This window comes from Danio rerio, chromosome 18 (assembly GCF_049306965.1).
Source record: "Danio rerio strain Tuebingen ecotype United States chromosome 18, GRCz12tu, whole genome shotgun sequence".
In the NCBI taxonomy this organism is placed as follows: domain Eukaryota; kingdom Metazoa; phylum Chordata; class Actinopteri; order Cypriniformes; family Danionidae; genus Danio; species Danio rerio.
This window is the reverse complement of record NC_133193.1, coordinates 39,833,591-39,860,512: the sequence shown is the minus strand read 5'-3', so window position 1 is coordinate 39,860,512 and position 26,922 is coordinate 39,833,591. Positions and strand designations below refer to the sequence as shown.

General features: G+C 38.5%; 2 protein-coding genes across 6 annotated transcripts; one reads left to right on the top strand and one right to left on the bottom strand.

The window, feature by feature from the left end:
* LOC100535984 (uncharacterized) lies at window positions 1–16,000 on the top strand. 5 transcript variants are annotated; one of them, XR_012394054.1, is made up of 5 exons: window positions 1–439; window positions 8,823–8,901; window positions 10,404–10,508; window positions 14,136–14,245; window positions 15,496–16,000. XR_012394054.1 is itself a non-coding variant. In XM_073930011.1 (3 exons), exons 1-2 carry the CDS (start codon window positions 6,362–6,364, stop codon window positions 8,863–8,865), a joined length of 885 nt encoding a protein of 294 aa, XP_073786112.1. In that variant the 5' UTR covers window positions 2,676–6,361; the 3' UTR covers window positions 8,866–8,901; window positions 14,136–14,239. The 5 variants fall into 5 exon arrangements, 1 of the variants encoding a protein (XP_073786112.1); XR_012394053.1 differs by lacking the exon at window positions 1–439 and adding an exon at window positions 2,676–7,203; XR_012394055.1 differs by lacking the exon at window positions 10,404–10,508.
* An 835-nt stretch (window positions 16,001–16,835) lies between these two features.
* Window positions 16,836–23,251, bottom strand: LOC559991 (uncharacterized). The gene is made up of 9 exons (XM_073930004.1): window positions 22,932–23,251; window positions 20,749–21,636; window positions 20,427–20,591; window positions 20,127–20,224; window positions 19,976–20,026; window positions 18,910–19,291; window positions 18,650–18,826; window positions 18,313–18,442; window positions 16,836–18,225 (listed from the first exon to the last, which is right to left on the bottom strand). Exons 1-9 carry the CDS (start codon window positions 23,059–23,061, stop codon window positions 18,186–18,188), a joined length of 2,061 nt encoding a protein of 686 aa, XP_073786105.1. The 5' UTR covers window positions 23,062–23,251; the 3' UTR covers window positions 16,836–18,185.
* Window positions 23,252–26,922: the final 3,671 nt, after the last annotated feature.

The window sequence follows — 26,922 nt, the reverse complement described above, 5'->3', positions numbered from 1 at the left end:
AGAAGCAAAGTGCAATGGCGGAGACTTAAAGTAACCTATCTTGCACCGTACCTTTTGTACTAATTCCAAAAAGAAACGGCCATATTTGTAATTTCATAGCTTTCCCAGCAATTAAACTATTAATAGGCGTTGGATTTGGGCTCGGAGAGATGAGGGGTGGAATTTACTGTGAGGAAGGGCAGCAATTTTGTGTGTGCTATGCACTTCACGGAGGATGAAGTTCGCGTCCATCCACAGTCCGGTCGCAAATTTCTTACACCACAGGCTGTGCCTTCGAGGTTTTCATGGAATAACTGGGGAGAGGTTAAATCGTGCCAGACGAGGACTGCAAAAAGCACGGTCTGTTATGAGCAGGGGGAGAAACCCGTTGAAATGGAGTGTGTTGATGTGGCGCTGCTGCTGAGGCAGGAGCACGATTACAACAGCCGCCCTCCTCCGGGTGAGTGCAGCACATTAATACAATAATTTAAAAAACGCCACTGTCAAGAGTGATATCACAGTAATTAATTGTTAGTTAAACAGAAAGTATATTACATTATATTTATTAGCCATATGAAATTACTAGCAAAGTTATGTTGTGGAGCATTGGTAATGTGTTGCATAAACGTTACTTTACTATTTTAGTAATTTCCCGCTGAAATGCATAACTTTACCATTAGTACATTTAAACCCACTTATAATATTTTCGTCAGTTCTGCTTTACACTACCTGAACCACCCATTTAAGGCATAGTTCAGAATAAAAATTGTCATTATATACTCATGCCCAGTTTTTCCACAAAATCAATTTTGTAAGAATGTCAGTAATTCATCAATTATAGTAGTAAATCGGTTTTAATGTCTATTTGTTTACTGACATTCTTCAAAATACCAAATTCTTCTGTAGTGTTCAGAAAAATAAATCAATCAATAAATACAGGCTTGGAAAAACCTGAGGGTGAGTGAATTATGACATAATTCCCAATTTGGGGGTAAACAGTTTATTTAAGGTCACATGCAAATATTGCAGTGTTGGGGAATATTCACATACACTGTTTGGGGACAGCAAAGATATTTAAAGTTGAAAACAAATGTACAAAAATTGAATTGACAGTACAATAATTGAATTAAGAATTTACAGTCATGTTGTATATTGTGAAATTGCACAAAACTGTAATGATAAAATACCAATTTTTTCACCTTTATGAGAAATGTTCTCCAATAACAGGGCTCAAAATTAACCTTTTTTCTTGGTAGCACCGGTGCTCCTAACTTTAAAAATGTAGGCGCATCAGCCAAAATCTAGTCGCACCCACCAATTTTAAGCACCATTACTACAAGTTTTATACAAACATAGCCTATTTATTGCATATGAAATCAACACTAATCAAACTAACAAGCAAAAAAAAAAAAAAAAAAATATATATATATATATATATATATATATATGTATATATATATATATATATATATGTATATATATATATATATATATATATATATATATGCAAGCGTGAGGAAAGTATGTCGCAACGAAATCCCGTTATCACAAGAAAATTTTTTAAACATAACTGAGTGACCAAAAGATACATGGAGCACTCACCGGCCCTGCACGCACTGCTGGACATGAATGAATCTGTAAACGATACAACTGTGCTGTTCTCACAAGTGCTGTCTGATATTGCACTGATGCTTTTGACATATACTGTACTTTATTTTATGCATACTTCATGGTAATAGCAATACCGGTCTTTTCGTGAGTAGCGATATTATTTTACTCAGTGCAAGCCCGTTTGCGATGGTGTACGTGGTGTTCAATTTGACATATAGCTGCCACTTGCATAGCGGACAGCATCTGGCGATTAAATGAAGGATTAAACAGAAGCTCTTGTGCTAGATGTGGCACGCACTTACCTTAAAATTCCATCCCACAGACTTTTCATAGCGAACTTGAAGCCAGTGGAAGTGTTTTATCCACCCTTCGAAAAGTGTAGATGGTGGAGTAACATTCAGCACATGATCACTAGTACGATGTGTCATTATTTGTAACTTTAGACGCCATGGTTTCTAAAACAAAATCTGTCAGTGTTATCTTCATTCTCATCTTCAGCGCTTAACAGTTTTTCATGGTAGTAGCTCTTTCTGTCATCCGAAGCCAGAAGGTATTGACTGAGTTATTGACAGCTGATATTTCGGTGCTAGAGCAGTGGTGGGCCAATAAGAAGAGCGCGAAGGCAGGGGAAGCATTAGGGACTTGGCTTTGTTTACTGCAGCAAGCTGACATGATAACTGTTTTAAATCATTCCTGAGCGCTGCGTTTCAAGTGCAGAGATGCATTCTGCGTGAATGTCTCCCGAATCCGCGCATGTGGTGAACATTTTGCAGTAAAAAATGGGCACACACAACATATATATACATATACAATATATATTTTGAGGTCGCATAGATAAAATTTCGGGCGCATATGCAACCAAAATGGTCGCAATTTCAAGCCCTGAATAATACATTTTCATGTTTAACATTTACCATATACACTTTTTAAAATTAGGTGCTCTTGATAAAGCACTGGAAAAAAATTAAGGAGCACAAGGAACTGGTGGCAAGCCTTACTATCTCTCGACCCCTGCCTGTCTGATAAAGACTTCAAGTACTTCATAAGGTTTTTAAGCAAAAACATCTTTTTTGTTTTTTGGAGATCTATTGAGCCATCAGCATCCTATATTGTGTACTGGTCCAAAGCTAAGAGGATTGGAATTTCAACTGCAAAGAAAGAGGTTGTGATGCCAAGCCCCAAGCGCAAAATGCAATTCAGTGATGAGTTTTTTATGTTTTGCCTGCGTGTTGCTGTTGGTCTTAAGGCTGATTTATACTTCTGCGTCAAGCGCATGCGTATGCTATGGCGCTGACGCATAGTCCTACGCAGTGGCCGTCGGCGTCGCTGATGTGCGCCTCTCAAAAAATTTAACTACACGTCACAATGATGTGTAGCGCAAGCTCTGTGATTGGTCGGTTTGGTATCGCTGACGAGTCTGGGCGGGACCGAGAGCTGCTCGAGCCCATTGGAGCAATTGTTTACAAGTGTGGAGTCCCGTGAAGGAGCTCCTGATGGAAAGTTTTGTTTTGTGTTTACCTCATAGGTAAAGTTGTTGCACGTCCGCCAGTTCCTGTCTCAAAATGAGCGAGTTTAAGCCACTTGTACATCCCGGAAGTGTTCAGAAAGAACAAAACACAGGCAAAGAAACTCGACACAGAGACACATTAACACCTCATTGAAAACTAGCGTATTGGAAGTGTTAATGCAGACCAACAGAGACAGCGCGCAGAAGTATAAATGCACAGCTACGTGCATAGCATGCGCCGTGGGTTACGCCGGTCACTTGACGCAGAAGTATAAACAAGGCTTTAGAGAGTGAGTTTTGGCTGAAATATTTAAAGTGAGCACTTCTACAGTCGCATTGTAACATGGTTAAACTACTTATACCTTGTGTTGGGATCAATTCAAATCTGGATGACCCAGGAGCAGGTGCGACGGACAATGCCTGTGAAATTTCAGCGGTGCTGCCCAAATGTGAGGATCATTATTGACTGCACAGAGTTAAGATGTGAATGCCCAGTGGCAATTAACCTCCACTCTGAAACGTTCTCAGCTTACAAGTAGGGCTGGGTATCGAGTTGGATACTTTTTAAGCACCGACCGAATCGTTTCGATACTATTGAGTATCGAAAAAATCATTTTTGTTCCGTACAAAATTTCGATACCCAAGGGTATAATCTTGTCAACGTCAGTGAGCTAGAAAACCTGCGGCATATTTAACGTGCCCGGATCAAATGCCGCCAACTGCCACCAGCACCTCTAACACCTCCTCCTGCTCACCAGCCAATAACATCGGCCACTAGCACCTCTGACACCTCCTCCTGCTCACAAGCCAATAACATCGGCCACCAGCAACTCCAATACCTCCTCCTGCTCACCAGCCAGTAACATCAACCACCAGCACCTCCAACACCTCCTCCTGCTCACCAGCCAATAACATTGGCCACCAGCACCTCCAAAACCTCCTACTGCTGACCAGCCAGTAACACCAGCCACCAGCACCTCCAACACCTCCTACTTACCAGCAAGCAACATCGGCCACCAGCACCTTCAGCACCTCGTACTTACCAGCCAGTAACACCAGCCACCGTATGCTACATTTTTATGTTTTCTCAGGGAATCCGGGCCAGATCAAGTGGTCATTGGTACCTCAGAGTAGACAACTGATAAGAGACCACGTAAACTAACTCTCCTTTGTGGCCTGCAACAGCATCTGTCAGATTTTTAATCTGACCTGACTGTCATGTCATGGACTATTATTTCCAGTTTGGGTTAAGTTACAACTATATTCAGCAATAATTTTTTGATGTTTAGTAACAAAGATAGGAAAATAGTTTTATTATAAATCTAAATTGAGTAACAAGCCATAAAACTGCAGTTAACGCTTAAATGAATTGAATGACAAAAAAAAAAAAAAAAAAACTGTATATCTGTGAATAATATAACATGTTATGGTACACTGGTTAAAGTCAGGGGCGGAGTGGCCATCTGGCAGACCGGGCAGTTTCCTGCTGGGCCGACGTACTTTTTGGGCCGGGCTGATCTTCGTCTTGGATCTGATCAGCTCATAAAAGGCTTAGCAGCCTATCGTTTTTTTCTGCCTTATTAATTGACAAAAAAACAAAAAAAACAAAACAAACAGACTGCAGAAAATAGTAGAGAAATTTTGAGCCAGAGTCATCGTACTCCTTATGGGAGACTTCATCGCAAAGATTGGGCCTGATAACACAGGATATGAACAAGACATGGGGCCCCACGGGCTGGGAGTGATGAACGCTAATGGAGAGAGATTTGCGGAAATGTGTGCACTTAACAAACTGGTCATTGGAGGCAGCATCTTCCCTCAATAGCGGATCCACAAAAGCACCTGGGTATCACCAGACAGCCTGACAAAGAACCAGATTGACCACATCTGCATTAGCAAGAGGTTCAGAAGATCCCTCCAGGACGTTAGAGTTAGAAGAGGAGCAGATGTGGCTTCGGACCACCACCTATTAGTCGCCAGCATGCAGCTGAAGTTGAAGAACTGGAAGAAAACAACACAGTGTAGAGAGAAGTATGACGTCAGCCGCCTAAAGATCCCCAGCGTCAGGGAAGAGTTTAGACTTCAGTTGAAGAACAGGTTTGAGGTGCTGCAAGAACTGCAGAAGGAAGAGGGAGAAAGTAGTGTGCAGGTCAGTTGGCAAGCCGTAAAAGAGACACTAAGAACAACCTGTCAAGAAGTGGTCGGAACAAAGAAACACCCTCATAAAGAGGGGATTACAGCTGTGACCCTAGAAAAGATAGAAGAGAGGAAACGAAAGAAGGCAGCAGTCAACAACAGCAGGACTAGAGCAGCAAAAGCTAAGGCCCCAGAGGAATACACGGAAGCTCATAGAGCAGTTAAAAAGAGTGTTAGGAAGGATAAGAAAGACGGGCTGGCTGCTGAAGCAGAGCAGGCAGTATATAAAGGCAACATGAAAGAGTTTTATAACACAGCTAAAAAATTATCTGGAAGCTACAGCAGGCCAGAATGACCCGTCAAAGACATGGAGGGAAGGGCTATTGTAGGAGTAGAGCAGCAGATTAATAGATGGTCTGAACATTTCGAGGAGCTTTTGAATAGACCAGTACCACCAAACCCGCCAGACATCAATCCAGCCAATGAAGATCTCCCCATTAACTGCGAAAAGCCAACCAGAGAGGAGATCAGGAAGGCTATTACCCTGTTGAAAAACGGGAAGGCAGTTGGACCAGACAACATACCTGCGGAAGCTTTGACAGTAGAACTGGATGCATCGGTGGAGATGCTGTATCCCCTTTTTGAAAAGATCTGGGAGAAGGAAGAAATACCGACTAATTGGAAGGAGGGTTATTTAATTAAGCTTCCAAAAAAGGGGGATCTTAGTAACTGCAACAACTACAGAGGCATCACACTATTGTCAGTGCCAGGCAAGGTTTTCAACAGGATTCTCCTAGAGCAGATGAAGGACATCGTCGATCAACAATTACGAGATGAACGCTGTGCATCATAGTCGAGCAGTCATTGGATTGGAACACACCTTTGTACATCAACTTTGTCGACTATGAGAAGGCCTTTGACAGTGTGGATCAGGAGACCCTGTGGAAGCTCCTCCGGCACTATGGCACCCCAGCCAAGGTGGTCAATCTGATCAAGAGCTCATATAAGGGAATAAGCTGCAGAGTGATCCACCAAGGACAGCTAACTAACAGCTTCCAAGTGAAGACGGGAGTCCGACAAGGCTGCTTATTATCCCCGTTCCTATTCCTCATTGTTATCGACTGGATCATGAGGACATCCACCAGTGAACACAGGACTGGAATCCAGTGGACCCTATGGAATCATTTGGAAAACTTAGACTTTGCATACAATCTCACACTTCTCTCCCACAACCAACAAGAGAAGCCCATTGTGTTAGCAGCCACATCATCACAAGTCGGACTCAACATCCACACAGAAAAGTCTAAGATTGTTAAAATCAACACCAGCTGCAACAATCCAGTAACCCTGAATGGAAGTTCTCTGGAGGAAGTACAGTTCTTTACCTACCTAGGCAGCATCATCGACCAGCAGAGTGGAACTGATAAAGACGTTAAGGCAAGAATCAAAGCAAGAGCTGCTTTCATCCAGATTAAGAACATTTGGGCTTCGAGAGAACTTACCATGACCACAAAGATCTGCCTGTTTAACTCTAATGTGAATTCAGTATTGTTGTACGGGGTAGAGACCTGGAGGATAACCAAAGCTTCCACCCGAAAGATCCAAACATTCATTAACACCTGTCTCAGAAAGATTCTGCACATTCACTGGCCTGACACGATCAGTAACACCGACCTATGGAGAAGGACCTATCAACCTCCGATAGAAATAGAAATCTGGAAGCGAAGATGGGGTTGGATAGGGCACACCCTACGCAAACCACCAACTAGCATCACCAGACAGGCTCTCAGATGGAACCCCCAAGGGAAGCGGGAGAGAGGCCGTCCAAGAAACACCTGGCGACGTGACTTTGACGCAGACATCACAAGGATGGGTTACATCTGGGGACAAGTAGAAAGAATGGCCCAGGACAGGAACCTCTGGAGATCTACCTTTGGCGGCCCATGCCCCGGAAGGGGTGGAGGGCACAAGTAAGTAAGTTATTAATTGACGATGCTATAATGATCTGTGACTCTCTGAAAGTAAGATGCTTTTTTTTTCCGCACAGACAGACTGGGCCGGCCCATGTGACACTCTGCAGCCTTATTGGTTCTTTTCCTTATTGATATTGGGCTGGCCCAATCACAAACTCCTATTTTGGGATCTGTGTGAGCGTGCATTGTCTGTGTGTATTTGTCAAAACAGTCGAGAGTCAGAGAGAAGAAACGTAAGGGAGGCGCTGAGAAATTGCAGGAAACACACTGGCGTTTCATTTAACGGTTCTGAAAAGTTCTCCGTTCATTCTAGTACACGGCTAAAAACGCAAATCACGTGACCACACACTCTCTGCCAAGAGCTGCAGCCAGTAGGTCAGGGGGTGAGTATAAACCCCATGTGAGAGTATAGTGCATGTCGGACAGTTCATTTAGATCTGGATCTCATCGCACTATAGTTGTTAAACGTAATATTGAATTAATCTCGTCTCACAACTTTTCTGTCTTTTGAATTGTTCTCAGGAAACTCTGTTTTGGCTGAGTGCAAAGATAAGTTAATATATTAATTTATGTAACCACGTACACTGATTCTGCACATGACTGATTGCTTACCTTAATCGTATAAATGCATTGTACGTTATACTGTTATAATGGCCATTATTGATTATTAAAACTGATATTCTGCAAAAGAGACAGGGTAAAGTTCCATCTTTTCAATGAAAATGAAAGGAGGCAGTTATATTTAAGCCCTGTTTTGTAATAAATATGCAGAGTGAAGATGACGGTCATATTAATATGTACACGAGGCTGTTTGGTGTCTGTTAATCATAATATCAAAATGAAACAAATTTCCTTATTATGTTTTCATTGTTAAGATAGTGAAATAGCAAGCAGGATGAGGTGAATGAGGTTATAAAGTACACTGTTCCCTTTGAAGATTTATCCATGCATTAGCAGGCAGTTTTTGTTATGTTTATTATTTAATATAGGCTGAGTGAATATTGTATTGAATAAGCTAAATTGGCTGTAGTGTACGAGTGTGTGTGTGTGTGTGTGTGTGTGTGTGTGTGTGTGTGTGTGTGTGTGTGTGTGTGTGTGTGTGTGTGAATGAGTGTGTATGGGTGATTTCTGATTATGGGTTGTGGCTGGTAGGGCATCTGCTGCATAAAACATGCTGGAATAGTTGGCAATTCATGCCGCTGTGGCAACCCCTGATAAATAAGGGACTAATGGGAAGAAAAATAAATTAATGAATAGTGTATTTTTTAGAACTTAACAAATACCTTCATGGACGGTATACAGAAATTAAATTGAGATTAATGTCTGTATTTATTTCTTTATTTATTTCATATATATGGCTTTTGTGTTTTAGAAAACAGGAGTTGATAAACATATTGGACGTGAACAGATAGATAGCATTTTGATTGAATGTAGTGGGCCGCTCTGACCCAAAATGCCAGGACTGATTTTTTTGCCCCAGTCCAGCCCTGGTTAGAATAAACCTTTTGTCTATTTTCTTCCAAGCAAAATATGGATTTAGGTGCCAAAGTAGAATTCATCAACTTTTGTCTTGATTTCTTGGATTAACTCATCATCGCTCCATACTCTCTTCACAGTGAAGTCACCCCTGGTATCTGTTACCAGATCACACCAAGCTAAGCCAGTAATCATCAGCTGTCCCTGGATTTGTCAGTGGTAGGCATGTGATTTCTTTAATTTTGCTTCACCCTTTTTAACTGAAGTGTGTAATGCCTCTCCAACGTGATTTGCATCTAGGCATTTAACCTCTACCAGGTCAAAAGGAGGGTTTTCATTTGGGTCACCCCAGGACTTTCAGGCAATGAGCGAGCTGATGCAGCTGCTAAAGATGCTTTGAAGCAAGTAGTGAACAAATGCCAAATTCCTCCGTCAGAGATGAAACCTTTGATCAACGCTTACATTTTAAACAAGTGGCAAATGGAATGGGATGCATTAGAAAACAATAAAGTACATGAAATCCAACCTGAAGTTTCACACAAAATTAAGAAATTTTAAGAATCGATTTGATCAAGTAGTTTTTACCAGATGTCGTATTGGGCATACCAGAATAACACATGGTTTTTTGCTCCAAGGTAAAAACCCCACTCAGTGTTTGTGCTGCAAAACTCCTCTTACTATAAAACATATTTTACTGGACTGTCCTGCTTTTACTGATTCCAGAAGGACTTTTTATAAAATGAACTCTTTTAAGGACATTTTTGACAAAGTGAAACCGGAAAAGATTTTAGAATTTTTATCATGTATTAAAGAGCCCATATTATACATGAAATAGGGTCATATCTTGGTTGTAAGGGTCTCCAACAACAGTTTAATATGCATGCAAGGTCAAAAAACACTTTCATGGTCTTATAATCTGCATTTATTTTTACCTAATTATCCCAGCGACTCCTGTATGAATCGTCCAGTGATTCATTTGTTGCCAAACCCCTCCTTAGCGCGAAGCTAATCTGCGCTGATTGGACCAATGACAGCCTGTTGCGCGTGAATAACTTGGTTTCGTTCGTACGTCATGGCGAAACACCTAATGACTCGGTATCAAGGCGACTCGTTTGAAGCACTATGAGTCGACTCTTTTATAGATGAATCAACCGTTTTAAACACTGTACACTAACAGATTTGACCCTTAGCTGGATACTTCACTTCACTTAGAGCTGTGTTACACACTACATGGAGGGGAATTTTCAAAAACCCATAATATGGGCTCTTTAACACAAAAATCTTATTTAATTTATTTTTTATTTTGTTTGTTGATTTTTAAATTGTATATTTATTGTTGAAATATTCCTGCCATGAAGATAGCCTTGGTTGCTGACATGGCATTAAATAAAAAAAACATTACATTGGGTCACCCCAACCAAGATAGTCAGATATGGCAGTAAAAGCAAAACTCCAGCATCTGACAGAAGTGAAGAACAAACATTTGGAGAAACCAGGCTCAGCCCGGCCAGCAAATTGTAGTTTTCCACTGGCCGAATGAAATGAGCAGAGCTGCAGTTTGGCCATGAGAGAGCATAAATTGTTATAATCACCAGTAAAATAAGCATTTGAGATGTCTCTTTTAATTTACTCAGTAAAAATATAATTTATACATATCTTTAATCACAATTTCCCGTTCCTTCCAACGGGAACAAGAAACTGCTGCATTATCTCCCTTACAGAAACCTGGCTATCTGCAGAGGTGCCAGACACAGCTGCTGAAACTTCGGGGTTTCTCCGTGCACAGCATAGAACGAAAGAACTCACCGGGAAAAGCAAAGGAGGAGGTGTTTTTTTTATTAACAACTTATGGTGTGATGAGAGGAACATACACCCAGTTAGATCATTTTGTTCTTCTGATCTGGAATATCTTATGCTTCGGTGTCGACCATACTGGCTACCAAGGGAGTTCAGAGCGGTTATAATTACGTCTGTCTACATCCACCCTCAAGCCAACACAGAGCAGGTGCTCAGGAAACTGTATGGGAGTATATGCGAGCAGGAAAATGCACACACGGAAGCAGCGTTTATTGTTCCAGGGGACTTTAACAATGCCAATCTCAGGAAAATCGCTCCAAAATACTATCAACAAGTCGCCACAAACACACGTGGTGATCGCATCCTGGGCCAGTGCTATTCTCCGTTTCGAGATGCCTACAAATCCCTCCCCCACCCACCGTTTGTCAAATCAGATCACTCTTCTGTTCTGCTCTTGCCTGCTTACAGGTTAGAAACTGAAACGGGAACCACCCACCCTCAGGATGTTTCAGAGCTGGTCAGACCAATCGGATTCCATACTTCAAGACTGTTTTGATCACGTGGACTGGGATATGTTCCGGGCAGCTTCTGATGACGACATCGTAGTGTACTCGGACACCGTTACAAGCTTCATCAGAAAATGCATAGCAGACGTGGTCCCAACAAAAACTGTCCTTATCTATTGCAATCAAAAACCATGGATCAATGGTGAAGTTCGAACAGCCCTATCAGTGCGAGCTTCCGCCTATAAATCCAGAAATGCTGAGGAACAAAAACCAGTACCGCCGCTCCCTGTACGCAGAGTATGCAGGCTGCGTAGGGCCTCAACTCGGGAGGGGGGCACCATCTTGGATGCTCAAAATAAAAAAAATTATATTTATTTACTAATATCAACATAAACTGCATGTAAAGAAAACATCTATTGATCATATGTTGTTAAATACATTAAAAAAAATCATTTTAAGACGGATGCATAAACAAACATGTGACGTAATTTTTGCGCGTGGCGCGGCCCGGTCCACTTACCTTTGCGGCTGCTACCTGCATATAATTATAATTGATGCAAGTTGCAGCTCTATGCACGGAAAAAGACAACAGCTGTCTGGAGCCGAGAAGAGGAAGAAAGTACAAGATGAATCATGTGCATCTTTTTCAGGTCACTTCCATGAATCTGGAAAACATACTGCTTTTTTTATTTATTATCTGTTTTTCGTCCTGTCTCTGTAATTCTGTTGCACTGTAGAAGCTCTGTTACGAAAACCAATTCCTCGTATGTGCGAAAATACCTGGCAATAAAGCTCTTTCTAATTCTAATTCTAATGTTTTGGGTTGTTCAAGTAAATTAGTGAGGCTAACGTTTAAACTTCTCCACAACTGCTTTGCATTGTGCTTTATTATTATTATTATTATTTTATTATTAGAATATGCAAAAATCATACAAATACAGGAAAACGTCAACAAATAACAAATACAAAGCAACGAAACAAAAACAAAACAAAAACAACAACAATATAGTCATGTACTGGTATGTGCGTGAGTGTGTGCGTGTGAGTGTGTGTATGCATGTAAAGGTAACTTGGTGGACAGGTCAGAGTACATACATAAGGAACAATAACAGTCAATAAATGAAGCAAGTGTCACAGATATAGATAAAACATATAGAAAGAAACCAGTCAGAGGTAGGGAGTAACAACAATGCTTATTAATGTATGGTAGTAAAAATGAGAGTAAAAAGAAAGAAAGGACAACAGTAATAACTGACAACAATAATAATAAATCACAAGTGCTACACCAACTACTACTACAAAAAGTTACTTATATTACAACTACTACTGCTTCTATTACAGCCACAACCACGACTACTACTACTACAATGTCTACTAATACTGATACTACTACAACGACTACCACTACTGATACTACTATAGCGTTTGCTACAACTAATACAACAACGTCTACTGCTACTACTACTACTGCTACTACCACCACCACAATCACTTCTACTACATCTACATCAACAACATCTACTACTGATATTACTACACCAACGACTACTACTACTACTGTAACTACCACACCATTACTACTTCTGCTACTACTTACATGAACTACTACTTCAATAATCTCCGTAACAATTACTCAATAACAATCGATACCATTACTCTGTCTACTACTTCAACTACAACTACTACTACTACTACTACTACAACTACTACCGCTACAACTACAACAACTGCAACCTTAATAATGATAATGGTATAAATACTTGTAATAATGATAATGGAAAGATAACAGGACAAGTCAGAACAGTAATAATAATAATAATGATTACAAAAAAAAAAAGTAATACCATTTATGACAAAGGTGTCGAGGAGAGGGGAGGATGAGAAATCAGGGAGAGGACAAGTAATAATAATAATAAATAATAATAATAATTATAATAACAAATAATAATAGTAGTAAGTAGAAGGGGAGAGAGAGGAAAAGAGAAAATAAACTAATGATAATAAACAAAAATTAAAAAAATACATGTAATAAAAATAAATAAACAAAAATAAATAAATAAAAACAGAAAAGGAAGGGGAGGAGTAGAAGAAAAAGAAAAGAAACAATAAGAGAGAAGAAAAATAAAGTTCAGCAAACAAAGCAATGAGAATAAGCAAAAAAAAGAATAATAATAATAAAAACTAAATAAATAAAAAAGAAAACACTATATCAATGCTAATTATGAATTATACAAACCCACATGGAAGAATAATATTAAAGATATGTATGATAGATTATTACTGTAACTTGATAACTATAATTAACTCATGCTGGTAATAATAATAATACTAATAATAATGATAATAATAAAAATAACAACAGCTGTAACAATAAATTGAGGAGGTTGTAGTTGTGTGATGGGCATTGAGGTATATAGTGTTTTTGCATTGTGCTTTAGACCAGACATGTTTTATGACATTTCGCGTTTGCCCCTCTTCCCAATGTTGCTGCTAATTACACAAACTGACTTAGTGTTATTAACTTGTGCAATACTTTACTATTCTGTTTGCACACTAGCTATAAACACATGCACTGCACAATTATTTCACTCTATGTATATATAGTTATTATGTTATATAATTATATATTATATCATTCTTTGCAGACAGCAGTTGTCATTGTTTATTGTTTTGTCTATTTCTATTTTTTTTTTGTATTGCTGCTTATTGCTGTTGTCATTGATTGTATCACTGCAATGACAATAAAGTCTCTTTAGTCTTTTTTGTGCATTACTGTATGAAATAACAAAACTGAGTTATAATCTGTGATTTCTGTAAGATCAATAATATAAAATGAGTCAAATTACTGTAAACCACAGGCCAAAAACCATTTTTATTGCATGAATGCATTAATTATAATTTTCTGAATGTTAACAAAGTTTTTTTTTTTGTTTAAAAATACCCTTATTAATTCTTAAAAACCACAAATGTCTTTGAATTATACTGAAAGGAAGGGCCAGCTTTTGTCACCATAGACTACAATGCAAATTAAATCCACATGTTGGTTGTGGTTTAGACGCATTATGAAGAGTGCTGGACTAGCCCGTTGTTTTAATGCTATGTCATGAGTTTTTCTTTAAATAACGAATTTCTTTTGTATTGTACATGAAGATCTATGCTGAAATTTGTCACAAAAGAAGATGAGGTGGCAGAACCAGCACTGCTCCAGAGACACCAGCAGCTGTACAGGATGCAGCATTGAGGACCGTCCATCTCTACAGGTACAGAGAGGGTTTTATTCCTTACCTTTTTTTAAATGTTTGAAATCATGTTTCTGCAGAAGATTCTGTTTATCATGCAGCAATACGTCACAGGTGCAGACTCACGGACGTATCACTGTATTTTGTATGATTCCTTAGACTGGTTATCTTTATATCAAAGGAGAAAATTACATCTGTTCTCATTTATTTTAAAGGCTCTTCTAGCTAAATTACCGTCTTATCTTTCTAATTTGTTAACATTTCACCCCAACAACCAACACACTAGATCTGGTTCATGTATTCGTCTAACACCTAACAACCTAGGGCACCCTTTTGGCAAGCAGTGGCTCTGACAAAAACAAGCAAATTACAACCTCAGGAAAACCATCAAAGCAGCAAAACATTAATACAGAGACAAGGTAGAGGGTCAATTTAACACCAATAACGCAAGGAGCATGTGGCAGGGACTTAATTACATCACAGACTTTAAAAGTAACAAACCCGCCACTGTAAACATTGCTGCGTCTCTTCCGGACGAGCTTAACTCGTTCTATGCCCGCTTTAAAACCCAGGACATCCAGCGGCTGATACCGAAACCGCCAGCACACTCTCTGTTTCTGTAACAGGCGTAATGAGATCTTTCCGTCGCGTGAACATTCGAAAAGCTACGGGCCCAGATGGCATCCCTGGACGTGTACTTAAAGCCTGCGCACACCAGCTAGCGGGAGTTTTTATGGACATCTTTAACCTCTCGCTCTCTCTGTCTGTGGTTCCCACATGCTTTAAGACAGCTACTATTGTGCCCATACCGAAATCAGCTAAAACAACATGCTTAAATGACTGGCATCCGATTTGATTTTAAGTTATAAATATATATATATATATATATATATATATATAAATATATATATATATTAATGGAATATGATTTTTATTTCTAATGATTTTCAGCATAAAAGTAAAATCACTCATTTTGACTCATACAGTGTATTTATGGCTACTGCAAGACTGATGAACTGCAGGTAACAATTGACTAGATATCTATCAGTAGTGATACACAAATAAACGAGGACGTATAAATCTCTTCATTTATTTTGAGCACTATTGCTCTCCTTATTCCTTGACATTCAGACATTTAAATTGAGGACAGAAATGTATTTAAAAGTTATTGTTGGTTACTTCTAAAAGATGCTGTAATGTCATTGACTGGTGTCTTGTGTTTCTTTCAATAATGATTGAACATGTTTCTCTTTTATCTGTTATTTTTGTAGATTTTCTCTTGATGTTGCTGGACAATGAAGAACAGACAGGAACTGGACAGCTTGTGATGGCAGTAACTGAGCAGAACAGCTGCTTCTACAAGCGACAGCCCAAATCACACTGAGATCATCATGAGACTGTTCTTCCAGGCCTGAACCCAGAGCGGCTTGTGTTGCCAATGTTTGACCTATGCAGTGTATCTGCTTGGCATCTAAACAGTAGACCTCAGGTATTCAGGAACTTCTCTTGCAGTCGTATACATGAAAGCTGTCCAACACAGTCCAGTTACTCGAGTCTAAACTGTTGCTTTAAACTGAGATTGTCAAAGTTTGAACAGTCTGCAAGGGTGGTCTGCAATCTTCACTGTACCAGGGGGGAAATATTTGTTGTATTAGTATATGATATTGTAGTATATAACAACATATTGTCTAACAGTAAAACCTTCTCTGTGGTTCCATTTGGCTAAACAGGCTCCACAAATTAGTGTTAAATCATAGTAAACATAGTATATGGCACTACTGGGTTGTTAAAGAGATTCCTTCAGCCTATAATGAATATTCTGTCATCTTTTACTCAGCCCTTACTATGAGTTTTTTTCTTCTGTTATACTCAAAAGAAGATATTTTGAAAAATGCTGGAAACCTGTAACTATAGGGTATATGCCGAGTTAGTGTTTTTCCCATACTGATAAACTTCTGGTGACCTGTTATTGTGATTTTATTTTATTTTTTCTACTTTACACGGTTCCTTTTCCAGCATGGATGTTGTAATGTAATTTAAATACATTCAATTAAATATACTTTGGCATTCATTTAGTTTCTTAAGCGTAAAACGAGACAAAAAGCTTTTTACTTGCACGCGCCCGTCAGAATCAGCAGGCTAGCGCAGCTCCATTGAATATACTGGGGAAAAATAAATGCTCATATTATAAAAACATGGCAGGGAAAATGTAATTTAATGCAGTGCTTCTTGTACAATCTGAGACCCACTTTATATCAGATATTGCTCAGCCAGTGAAGATCGCTGATTTTTTAAGAAAACAGACCTTAAATGTGAAGATTTTTTCATTGGCATACAGCTGACCGGAAGCAAATAACCCAGGTTACTGACAAATTGAAAGTCCTATTAGCATGCTTCGGCATATACCCTATCGACTTCAATTGTATTTGTTTTCCTACTGTGGACATCAATGGTTACAGATTTTCAGATTTGTGTCGTCTTCAGTGTTCAACAGAGGAAATAACCTCATCGGTTTGGAAGCACTTGAGTAAATAGTTTAGGGAGAACTCTCTCTTTAATTGAGTAAGGAGTCATTTAGAAAACTCAGAAATGATGATCAGAGCTTCAGTTTGATTCACAGGATTTCATCTGAATTATTAAAAATATATAAAAGCAATTCTTCACAAAACAATTCAAAGAACAATTCATTACAGAACAATCATGAACACTTAATTATAAAACCATCAGTCTCTCTTATGACAGAACACCAGATTCATTTATGAGGGAGAAAATAGTTGAGCAGATCTTTGATGACACTTTAGAAGAGAAAACTGTGACAGCACTGGATTTCCTGATGGACTCTCATCATTAATTCAGTTCAATTCATCTTCATTTCTATAGCGCTTTTACAATGTGGATTGTGTCAAAGCAGCTTAACATAGAAGTAAATTGAAACTGCGTTAGTCCAGTTTTCACAGTTGAAGTTCAGTTCAGTGTGGTTTAATTGTCACTGCTGGAAGTCCAAACACTGAAGAGCAAATCCATCGATGCGCAGCTCCACAAGTCCCAACCAAGCAAGCCAGCGGCGACAGTGGCGAGGAACAAAACTTCACCAATAGACAAAAGTGAAGGAAAAAACCTCGAGAGAAACCAGGCTCGGTTGGGTACGACCATTTCTCCTGTGGCCAAAGGTCTTGTGCAGAGCTGCGGTCTAGGCACCATTAATTACCATTATTGTCATTAATTAATCACCTCATGTCCTTAGTTCATGTTTAGTTCATATTGAGAACACAAATTAAAACATTTGAGATGAAATCTGAGAGCTCTCTGACCCTCAAACCCACGTTCAGATGAGCCCAGTGCACTGTATGTGTGTCGCACTGCTGACGTTTAACCCAGAGGCCTGCGCGACTTCCTCTCATTTAAACAAAGCGTGGGCACATCTGACGTAAACGTCAGCAGTGGACACACATACAGTGCAGGACAGAGCTCTCATGGTTTGATGATTTGATTTCATCTCAAATATTTTCATTTGTTTTCTGAAGATAAGGAAAGGTGTCAGGGGTTTGGAGCTACAGCTGTCATTGTGAAGAGAAACTTCTTTAATGCAGAAAGAAAAACACAAAACTTATCAAACAAAAAGAATGACTTCAGAAGTCCTGTACTGCACTGGATGTGTGTCTCACTGCTGACGGAAAACCCAGAGGCCTGCGCGACTTCCTCTCATTTAAACAAAGCGTGGGCACATCTGAGGTAAACGTCAGCAGTGCGACACACATACAGTGCAGGACAGAGCTCTCATCAACACACATCATGAACTGACACTGAAGAAAAGTAAGGTCTTAGGGGTTTGGAATGACATGAGGGAGTAATTAATAACTGATAATGCTAGTTTTGTGACTTTAATGGTGCTTTCTTCTTATTTCGTTTTTTCTTTTTTTTTCTAAAATGAAGAAAACAAGTAGAAACAACACAAAGTTATTTAAGCAGTGATATGTAGGGCTGTCAAATAAGACTTGACTCTAAAAGAGCAGAAGAGAAAACAACAGGAATAGCATGAAGCAAAGAAAGACTGAAGATGCAGTTTTGTGCTTGGTGTGTTCCTCTACCTCTTCTTTTTTAACTGCTGCACAGGATTTGGGGTCTTTGGATTGAACCACCGGTGCTCTTCAACCTGATGTAACTTTAGCCGGTTAACTGGATTACGTTTGAAACACTGGGAAATCAGGTCCTGGCATGCTGAAAAGTGACACAAAGAGTGTGAAATATGTCTGCAAACTCAAGATTCATGAACGTGTTTAAATCTTACTACAGCAAATTACAAAACATCCACAATCAAATAACTTTAATATCTACAGTAACCATTATATTTAATCCTTTTCTACTCGTGACTGACATATTTTATTCTGTCACTGAGGCTGAGATTGTTCAGAGGTGTCTGATTACCTGTAGATAACCTGGGGTGCATCTCAGCGGATTCAAACATTATTGAATGTTCGTCGGTAAAGGGCAAATCTGCATGCAAGATTTCATACAGAACGACGCCAATTGTCCAGACGTTTACTGGGTCAGCATGGTGTATGGGGCGCAAGAAAACCTCAGGTGGCGTGCATATGATAGCTCCTGTAAGAGAGACATTTTCAGAATTCAGTCATTTCATAAGACAATACTGTGACCAAAGAAACTAACACAAAACGCCAACTCACCTCGATATTCACTGCTGTCGAAAGGCTCGCTGGTAATTGGCCAAGCACAACCAAAGTCGATCAATTTGAGCTGTAATTGGGGTTTCGTCACCAGGATGTTTTCTGTGTGTATATCTCCATGGAAAACTCCTCGCTCAGTGCAGAACTTTACAGCTTGGATCAACTGACGCATTAACCGGCGTGCTCGCTTTTCACCAACGTCCAATGTATCTTTGATGTACTGATCCAAGGTCTGGGATGACTCTGCGTACTCCAGGCTGAGAATGAAGTTTCTCTCATTCTCAACCCAGTCGTGTAATCCGATGATGTTTGGACATTGCGGAGCATTCGCCAACTTAAGCATCATTGCCACTTCCGCAAGCACAGGTGTGGAATGACCATCCTAGAAAAAAAAAAACAGATTTCAAAGATATTACCAGAGCAGAATGGCACAAAGTACAGCAACAAAATCTTCACTAAGTAAATAATCACTGAGCTCCATGTTCTGACACATGTTTGCTTGTATTTAAGCATTTAGTCATGCAGTTTAAGCTAAAAGAGGACTCTTAGTGTGTGTTCTGTCTGTCTTTGTGGCTGAGCACATGCACACAACAGCACAAGCACTATTAAAGACGTGAATGAATCATATACACTCTAATTAATTAAGCACATCCCATGCTGCAAACGTTACGCTACATGATTTCACTGATGTCAACGTGAAATTGAGTTTTGCGTAGAAATGAATGCAGAATGCTTTACAAGGGGCCGGGATATGACGTAATGATCATTTTTATCTGCAATAATGTCAAATGAGTTTTCATTAACTCCACAGCCCTACATTCATGTGTTCTAAACTTGTCTCCAGGTTTATTTCTTCTGCTGAACACAAAAGAAGATATTTAATGTTGAAAACCAGTAAGCAGAAACTTCAAGTATTTTCTGTTTCTACAATGGAAGTCAGTGGCTCCCTGTTTCCAACATATCTGCTCTTGAGTTCAGTTTAAAGTGGTCCAGACAGGTACGGGACAAGTGAAAGACGAGTTAATGGTCGGCACATTTTCACTGTTGTGTGATTTATTCAACTTACAATGTCAAGATAGCGGTCGTCGAAACTCTTGTAGATAAACTTCAGGGCAACCTGCGAAGAAAAAACAACAAATTAAATTAAAGCCAACAAATTGAATATATTCAATAATCAGGAGGAAAATGTTGACTGAATGTAAATAGTAGTTCTCTACCTTTACTCTTTTACGAAGTTTGTAAGATGCCACAAACACCTGGCCAAACGCTCCTTCTCCAATCACGGCTCCGACTTTAAAATCAGACAGATCTAATCCTGAAAAACACAGAAAAAAAGCAGGGAGATTTCCTTGGATTGTCTGGTATAAAACGGATCAAATAAATAACTCGTATCCTTTGAATCTGGATTTAATGCAATGAGCTGAAAGCAATAACTTCTATCAGAATTGCTGGCGTAAATTGATCACTAATTTATAATAATTATGAGTTACAGAAAATAGAAGAAAATGATGACTTACTACCAGGGGGTCCAGAAGCTTCGTTAGCTTCCTCTAGCTCTGGATGTGGCGTAAGATGCTGGACTATATCTGTGTCACAGCACAGGAAAGGGCGCGTTATAGCCTTCCATACTCTCTTAAAGAAAGCAGAGACTCTTTTCCCTTTCCTTCCTTTCTTGGGTTTTTCTAAAATGAAGAAAACAAACAGAAACATCTACATGAACAGAGCTGCAGCTACTAATTAATACACAACCAACAGCACAACAAATTACACTGTCTGATTTACAAGCTAAAAACAACAAAGCGTTAAAATAACAGATGAATCAAATTCAGGATGACTCACCCTCAGTCCCTTCAATTTTAGAGGGGTGTTGAACAGACGGAGGCGACTCAGCACAGGCCGAATCTGCATCCGTCGTTTTCTTAATATTGGTGAGGCCATGGACACTGATTGGCTGGGGATCTTCCCAGATCTGGCCTGGCAGACACACTAGCTCAGTATCAACATGACCTGTCAGGGCCGTTGGGGACTCAGGACGGGCCGGATCTGCTGTTTGCTTGATCCTAGATGGGCCCGGAACACTCAACGGCTGAGGATCTTCACAGATCTGGACTGGCGGACGCATCTGCTCAGGGTCAACATGATCTGTGAGGGCCGTTGAGGTCTCAGGACGGGCCGGATCTGCATTCGGCACATCTGCTGTTTGCTTAATGCCGAAGGGGCCCGGAACACTCAACGGCTCAGGATCTTCACAGATCTGGACTGGCGGACGCATCTGCTCAGGGTCAACATGATCTGCGGCAGTCGTAGACTTGATCCTGGATGGTCCTGGAACAGCCAATGACTCGAGGCGGTCACAGACCTGGACTGGCGGACACATCTGCTCAGGGTCAACATGATCTGTAAGGACCGTTGAGGACTCTGGACGGGCCGGATCTGCATTCGGCACATCTGTTGTTTGCTTGATGCTGAAGGGGCCCGGAACACTCAACGGCTGAGGATCTTCACAGACCTGGCCTGGTAGCCACACCGGCTCAAGGTCTGCATGTGCTGCGACGGTCCTGGAGGGACCTGGAACAGGCAGATGCTCGAAATCATCGATATCCGACTGTGGTTCAAAGGGAGCCACTCTGTTCCAGTCACAGCAAAGAAAAGGACGCTTTACAGCCTTCCATGCTCTCTTAAAGAAAGCAGAGGCTTTATTCCCTTTCCTCCTTTTCACTGGGTTTTCTGAAATAAAGGAAATGAACAGGAAAATATTAGAAAACTCTTTATCCAAAGGTTTAAAATAGACAAACTGTTGTAAATTAGACATAAAAGACAATCACACAAAAGAAACAACAATAATAAATGTACTATGTAATAAATTATAATAGAAATTGTTTGAAAACTAAAATTAATTATGTGGAATTGCAAATCATTTCTATGATGTAAAATGACAAACACAAGCTGACAAATAGTCGGTAAGTCATAAGTCCATATTAGACATCAGGAAAAATCCTCAAAAACTAAACATTTCACTCCTGCTCACACAAAATGCAAACTATTATAATAACTTATTTTGAGTCAATATTCTGAGTTTTACCAGTTATAGTTTGAGCTATTTAACAATCTGCATCACAATGTTTAATCAAATTCATTTGGCCTTTTATTTGTTTGTCAGTGGGTGCTACATCTACATCTACATTCTTCCTCAAGCACTTCTCCACCACAAAAAAAACTAATGAAACTAAATCAGCATTTTTCAGCTTTCTATTAGCAATCGTCAAACTCAAAGTGAACAATTTCTCTCGCTCTGGAGCTTCAGTTAAGATATCTGTGAGTAAATTATAACTTAAAACATTTTACAATCAGTCTTAAAAATACAAATGAAAACACAAGTTTTGCTCCAGAACTTCAGCTACAGAAACAGAGCTCTAGACATTTATTAATATAGAGGTGAAGTTGGTTTTATATTTGCACATTTGTTCATTTAACAGTATCTACATTGTTTACCATGCTAGTTTTAATACTGGGTCTGAAACCGCATGTAAGTATGACTTCAAATCAACATTAGCACTATTTAATTGACTGTAAACACTGTTATACAATGATAGTCATTGGCTGTTAATATGATTTCCCTATTTAGAATTTGAAACAATATTTTTCTGTTATATTATAAAGGAGAAAGTCAGAATGTGTGAATATTAAGCCAACTTTATCCCAATTGTATTAATTCATCCCTGCTTGAACAAAGAAAGACTTTAATATTCTCACTCAGTTTGCTAAAATATAACAAATATTCCTCCACACCATCAAAAACTAACTAAATTACTGTGCAGGTCTACACATAGGATTTAAATTAAAGTAATATTAAAATGTTTTTATCTGTAAAGTTAACAAAGAAAATGATGAACTTAAAAGCCAGAATGTCAACACATCCTCTTAAGTCGGCAATTCGCTTTTATGGCGATATTATATTATTATTATTATACATTTTCTTAAATAATACAGGAATACATCGTTTTTGTAAACTGTCATCTCACCTGTTGGGCTTCTCATCACGGTAGGAGATGTAAGAGAAGCCATCGTGTCACTTTGATGATTATCGTTGACAAATACAGGCTTAATCAAATTAACTCGAGTAAAAAGCACAGCTGACATGTTATTTGCCATTTGAGATGCAAAACAAGTCGCTAAAGTCGTTAATCACTGTTCACTGTACTCGTTGGTTTGTCAAACTGAAGAAAATTCTAAACTGCATTCTGTCCTATGACAACGGTATTCTATTTATGTCATCATAGGTGAAGTGAGCTACATTGCTTCTTCCAGACCCTTACAACTTCAAGATATTTTTTGTTACTATGACGGTAAACTGATATATCAGAGAAGTACATTATTAACTTTTTTATTTTGTATGGAAAATATTTTATTCACAAACAAAATTTCTCCAATTCGCAGCCTTCTTTTTCACATTTTTTAATTGAAATTGATGTTTTTATTAAATCTCTTAGACTAGTTAATAACAAGAAAAGTGATAGATTCTTGGATTATTCTGATAAATATTTTGGAAATATCACGGATACATAAGTCCTTGTTTCCTCTTGCTGTATTTGTGTTATGTATGTATCTCTGTTTAATTTTATTTGTTTATATTTTACTCTCTTTTGTTTCTCTTTTAATTATTTTTTTAATTTCAATTATCCTGATCTGTTATTATCAGTATGTTTTTTTTGTGTAAAATTGGATTTTGTATGTTTGTTATTGAAGTCAATAAAATTAAAAAAGAAAAAAATTATAAATAAAAGTCGGTGAGGTGAGCTCTACAGCTCAGATGTTGTTTTTGTCAGATAATAAATTTATAACAAATAAAGTGTGATACCGTGATGAAAGCTTCAGCAGTTATTATTAAATTATATCAGAAATATCCGTATAAACTGCTCCTGTACGAGCAGCACCAGCGAAGATACATTCATTATATTTTACCAATAAAGTATACAAACCTGTATTAAATGTATTTATCAATAAATTAACAAACATGTATTAAAGTTTTTTTTTTATCACAGTCAACAATAAGTGGACGTTTGTGCTTCACATGTAAAAAGTTGAATTAGATATATGAAAGGTTGGGCTAAAATAGTCTATAAATTATTAGTCCACAAGAGAAAGAGAAAATGTTTTATGATTTATTAGGCAAATAACAAACTGGACCGCACAAGCAACCTCACTAGAATTTGGCCATCTGAATAATAAAACAATAACACCAGTAATAATTATAATAATGTCATTCCCTTTTATTGCCTCTCTTGTAAATCAGTCAAATTCACTGATAATGACAATCATTAAATTATCGCTAAAATATGATCATCATCAGTGGATTTGACTCATTATATGAAACTATTTAAAACGTGTTGATTTATGGACTGCTTTTGGTGCTGGACACTTTTTATTCATCGTTTTGTGTTAAACAACAGCTGCCATTTAATATTAACTGAACATTTTAATTTGATAATTTCAATAAAAAAAACGAATTAAATGGAATAAAATAATAATAAAATGAAATAAATACTTAATGGAAAATGTGAACGATGATGATATTATTCTCCATTCGTGAATTCTGCAGGCATCATAAACTGCTTTCAGAAGAATTATTTGATTATTTTCTGAGGATTATATTTAGGGTTGCCACCCGTCCCTTGAAATACGGAATTGTCCCGTTTTGAATCAATTGTCCCGTATTTTTAACATTCTTTAAAAGTAGCTTTTCATGCAAATCATCCCACATGCATTTACTGAATATGCCTCTTACTTTTGATTGGGTAATACTTGATGTCATCGCTTGGTCTTTGTCCAGTGAGGAGGGCGGGTGTTCTTAGCAGAGTCTGTCAAGTCTTGACAGAGAGTAATGGCAGATGCTTCTCCAGGTAACCCTCTGCGTCTTAAAGTTTCAGTTTAAACGCAATCGACTGCAAAAGTAACGCAGAGAGTGAGAGGAAACAGATAGCTACCTGACTGCAGAGTGTTAGAAATTATTATTAAGCTACTGCACGATTTGTCGGAGAGCGTTCTCTGCATGGTGTGTGGGACAACATGCCTCTGGAGAGCATTCCCGCAATGACAGCTCGCAAATATCAAAGGAGTCAGACTGTTCTCCGTGCCCCAAGTCTCTCTCGAAGCAGACATGGTAATAACAGTGGCCTAGTCTGTGAAAATCTAGCTGGAGTCTTATTTTTTAATTACTTGTTTTCAACATGAAATAAAGAACAGTCTGTGAAAATAATAATAATATATGTATTTAATATTAACTGAGTAAAACCATGTCAACAACTGAAATCACAGTGAAGTGAATGGCTACAGTCAAACATTATCTCAGAATTAGATTTGGCCTGGTTTTCACACTGGGTCACAAATTGTAATTTGTAAAAATTCTGTAAATACAATGTAAGTGGATCATATTCCAATGTAGTATTATGATTTGTTAAGGTTACATCAGGCACATAAGCATTAACTTATTACATGAAACTTTAATACATTAATAAACAACATAATGTCCATGTAAAGAAAATAAACTAGTTAATTGCAACTTTCCATATTTTAAAATTAAAAATAGGATATATGAAAACTTTACTAAAATTACACTTCAATTGTTCATTGGACTTATATTATGTTAAACTGACTTAAAACAGCGTGCATAACTTATAAAATTAAGATAGAACATGATTAACTTAGTTCAGTAAGTTAAAATGACCTAAAACATATGCTGCTGTCAGGACTAATTGATCAAATCATTTTTTTACAGTGTCTAATGTTTATGGATGTGCTGTTTGAATAGGTGATACTGCAAATAATGACAAACATTTTAGCCAAAATCTGTTATCAATACTAGGTTCATTAGTATTTTCTTCTCTCCTTTAGGTTACAGCAGCTGCTGAGTTAACGCAATTGTCTATTAAACATATAACGTCAGCTACATGCGACATCCATAGTTAAAAACGTTATCATGGGTCGAAAAGAGCGAGAGAGACGAAGAGAAAGCAGGCAGCAGCGTCATTGGCGCAAAATATTGAACATATGTTCAAATCAGGTGGCTAATTCGTACGAATTCGTACGATTTCAGTCGTACGAAATGATACGATTTTAAAAAGGAGGCGTGGCACCTAACCCCACCCCTAACCCCAACCGTCATTGGGGGAAAAGCAAATCGTACTAAATTGTACGAATTAGATCGTACGAATTCATACGAATTAGCCACTAAATGAAAAAGTTACGAATTGCCGTGAGATTGTGTTGGTTCAAATAGAATGGCAAACAGGGCAAGGCTGACGTTACTTCCGAACAGATGAGAATCTGTCCCGTTCAGGTTCTAGGCTGGCCGATTAGCCGGTCCGGTGCGTCCATATTTGCCGGTATTGATTTGTCTAGTACATGACCTCCCTTTCCCTATTTATTTTTTGACTGCTGTGGCATTACAATTTTGGAAAATCACTGTCTGATAAAGGCTTTACTACCAAGCGGAGTCATCCGCCGTCAACTGTCACAGCAAAAGGCGCTGATCCCGTCACGTCCTTTTTATGAGGCTGTGTACACCTGCTCACTTCATTTGCTTTATTCTGATCTGATATTAATCCATTTGCTCAAACCACTTCAGATTGCGGTCTGGGACACACTCCAGACGACACTGGACAGGTTTAATTAATGTATTCTTTAAATGAAATAAATGATGACCTGGAGAAAATCTGACCTGCGCCTGTTTAGAGAAACACCTGTAGGTGCGCTTTTACAGCCAGACACGTAAAGTGCCAAATAAATCAAGACACTTACTATAAGCATAAAACATGTGTTCTGAGTTTTCTTCATCTGCCAAAAAGTCAAGTAATGTTCAACTACACGGTCTTTAGGCTAATATGACGCATTTTCTCTTCATTCATCATTTTTACTTTTATTTCTTTAAGTAGGCCTATTTATTTTATTTTATTACAATTTTATTTCATTTCATTCGTTTTTTATTGAACTGAAATTATCAAATTAAAATGTTCA

Bases quoted from the DNA above. Each gene is read 5' to 3' on its own strand.
- LOC100535984 (XM_073930011.1), top strand. From the start codon at position 6,362: ATGAGGACATCCACCAGTGAACACAGGACTGGAATCCAGTGGACCCTA. The intron at 7,204-8,822 runs GTAAGTAAGTTA...CTCTCTTCACAG, and splicing joins GGAAGGGGTGGAGGGCACAA to TGAAGTCACCCCTGGTATCT.
- LOC559991 (XM_073930004.1), bottom strand. From the start codon at position 23,061: ATGGCAAATAACATGTCAGCTGTGCTTTTTACTCGAGTTAATTTGATT. The intron at 20,225-20,426 runs GTAAGTCATCAT...TGTGTTTTTCAG, and splicing joins AGCTTCTGGACCCCCTGGTA to GATTAGATCTGTCTGATTTT. The intron at 19,292-19,975 runs GTAAGTTGAATA...TTTTTTTTCTAG, and splicing joins ACGACCGCTATCTTGACATT to GATGGTCATTCCACACCTGT.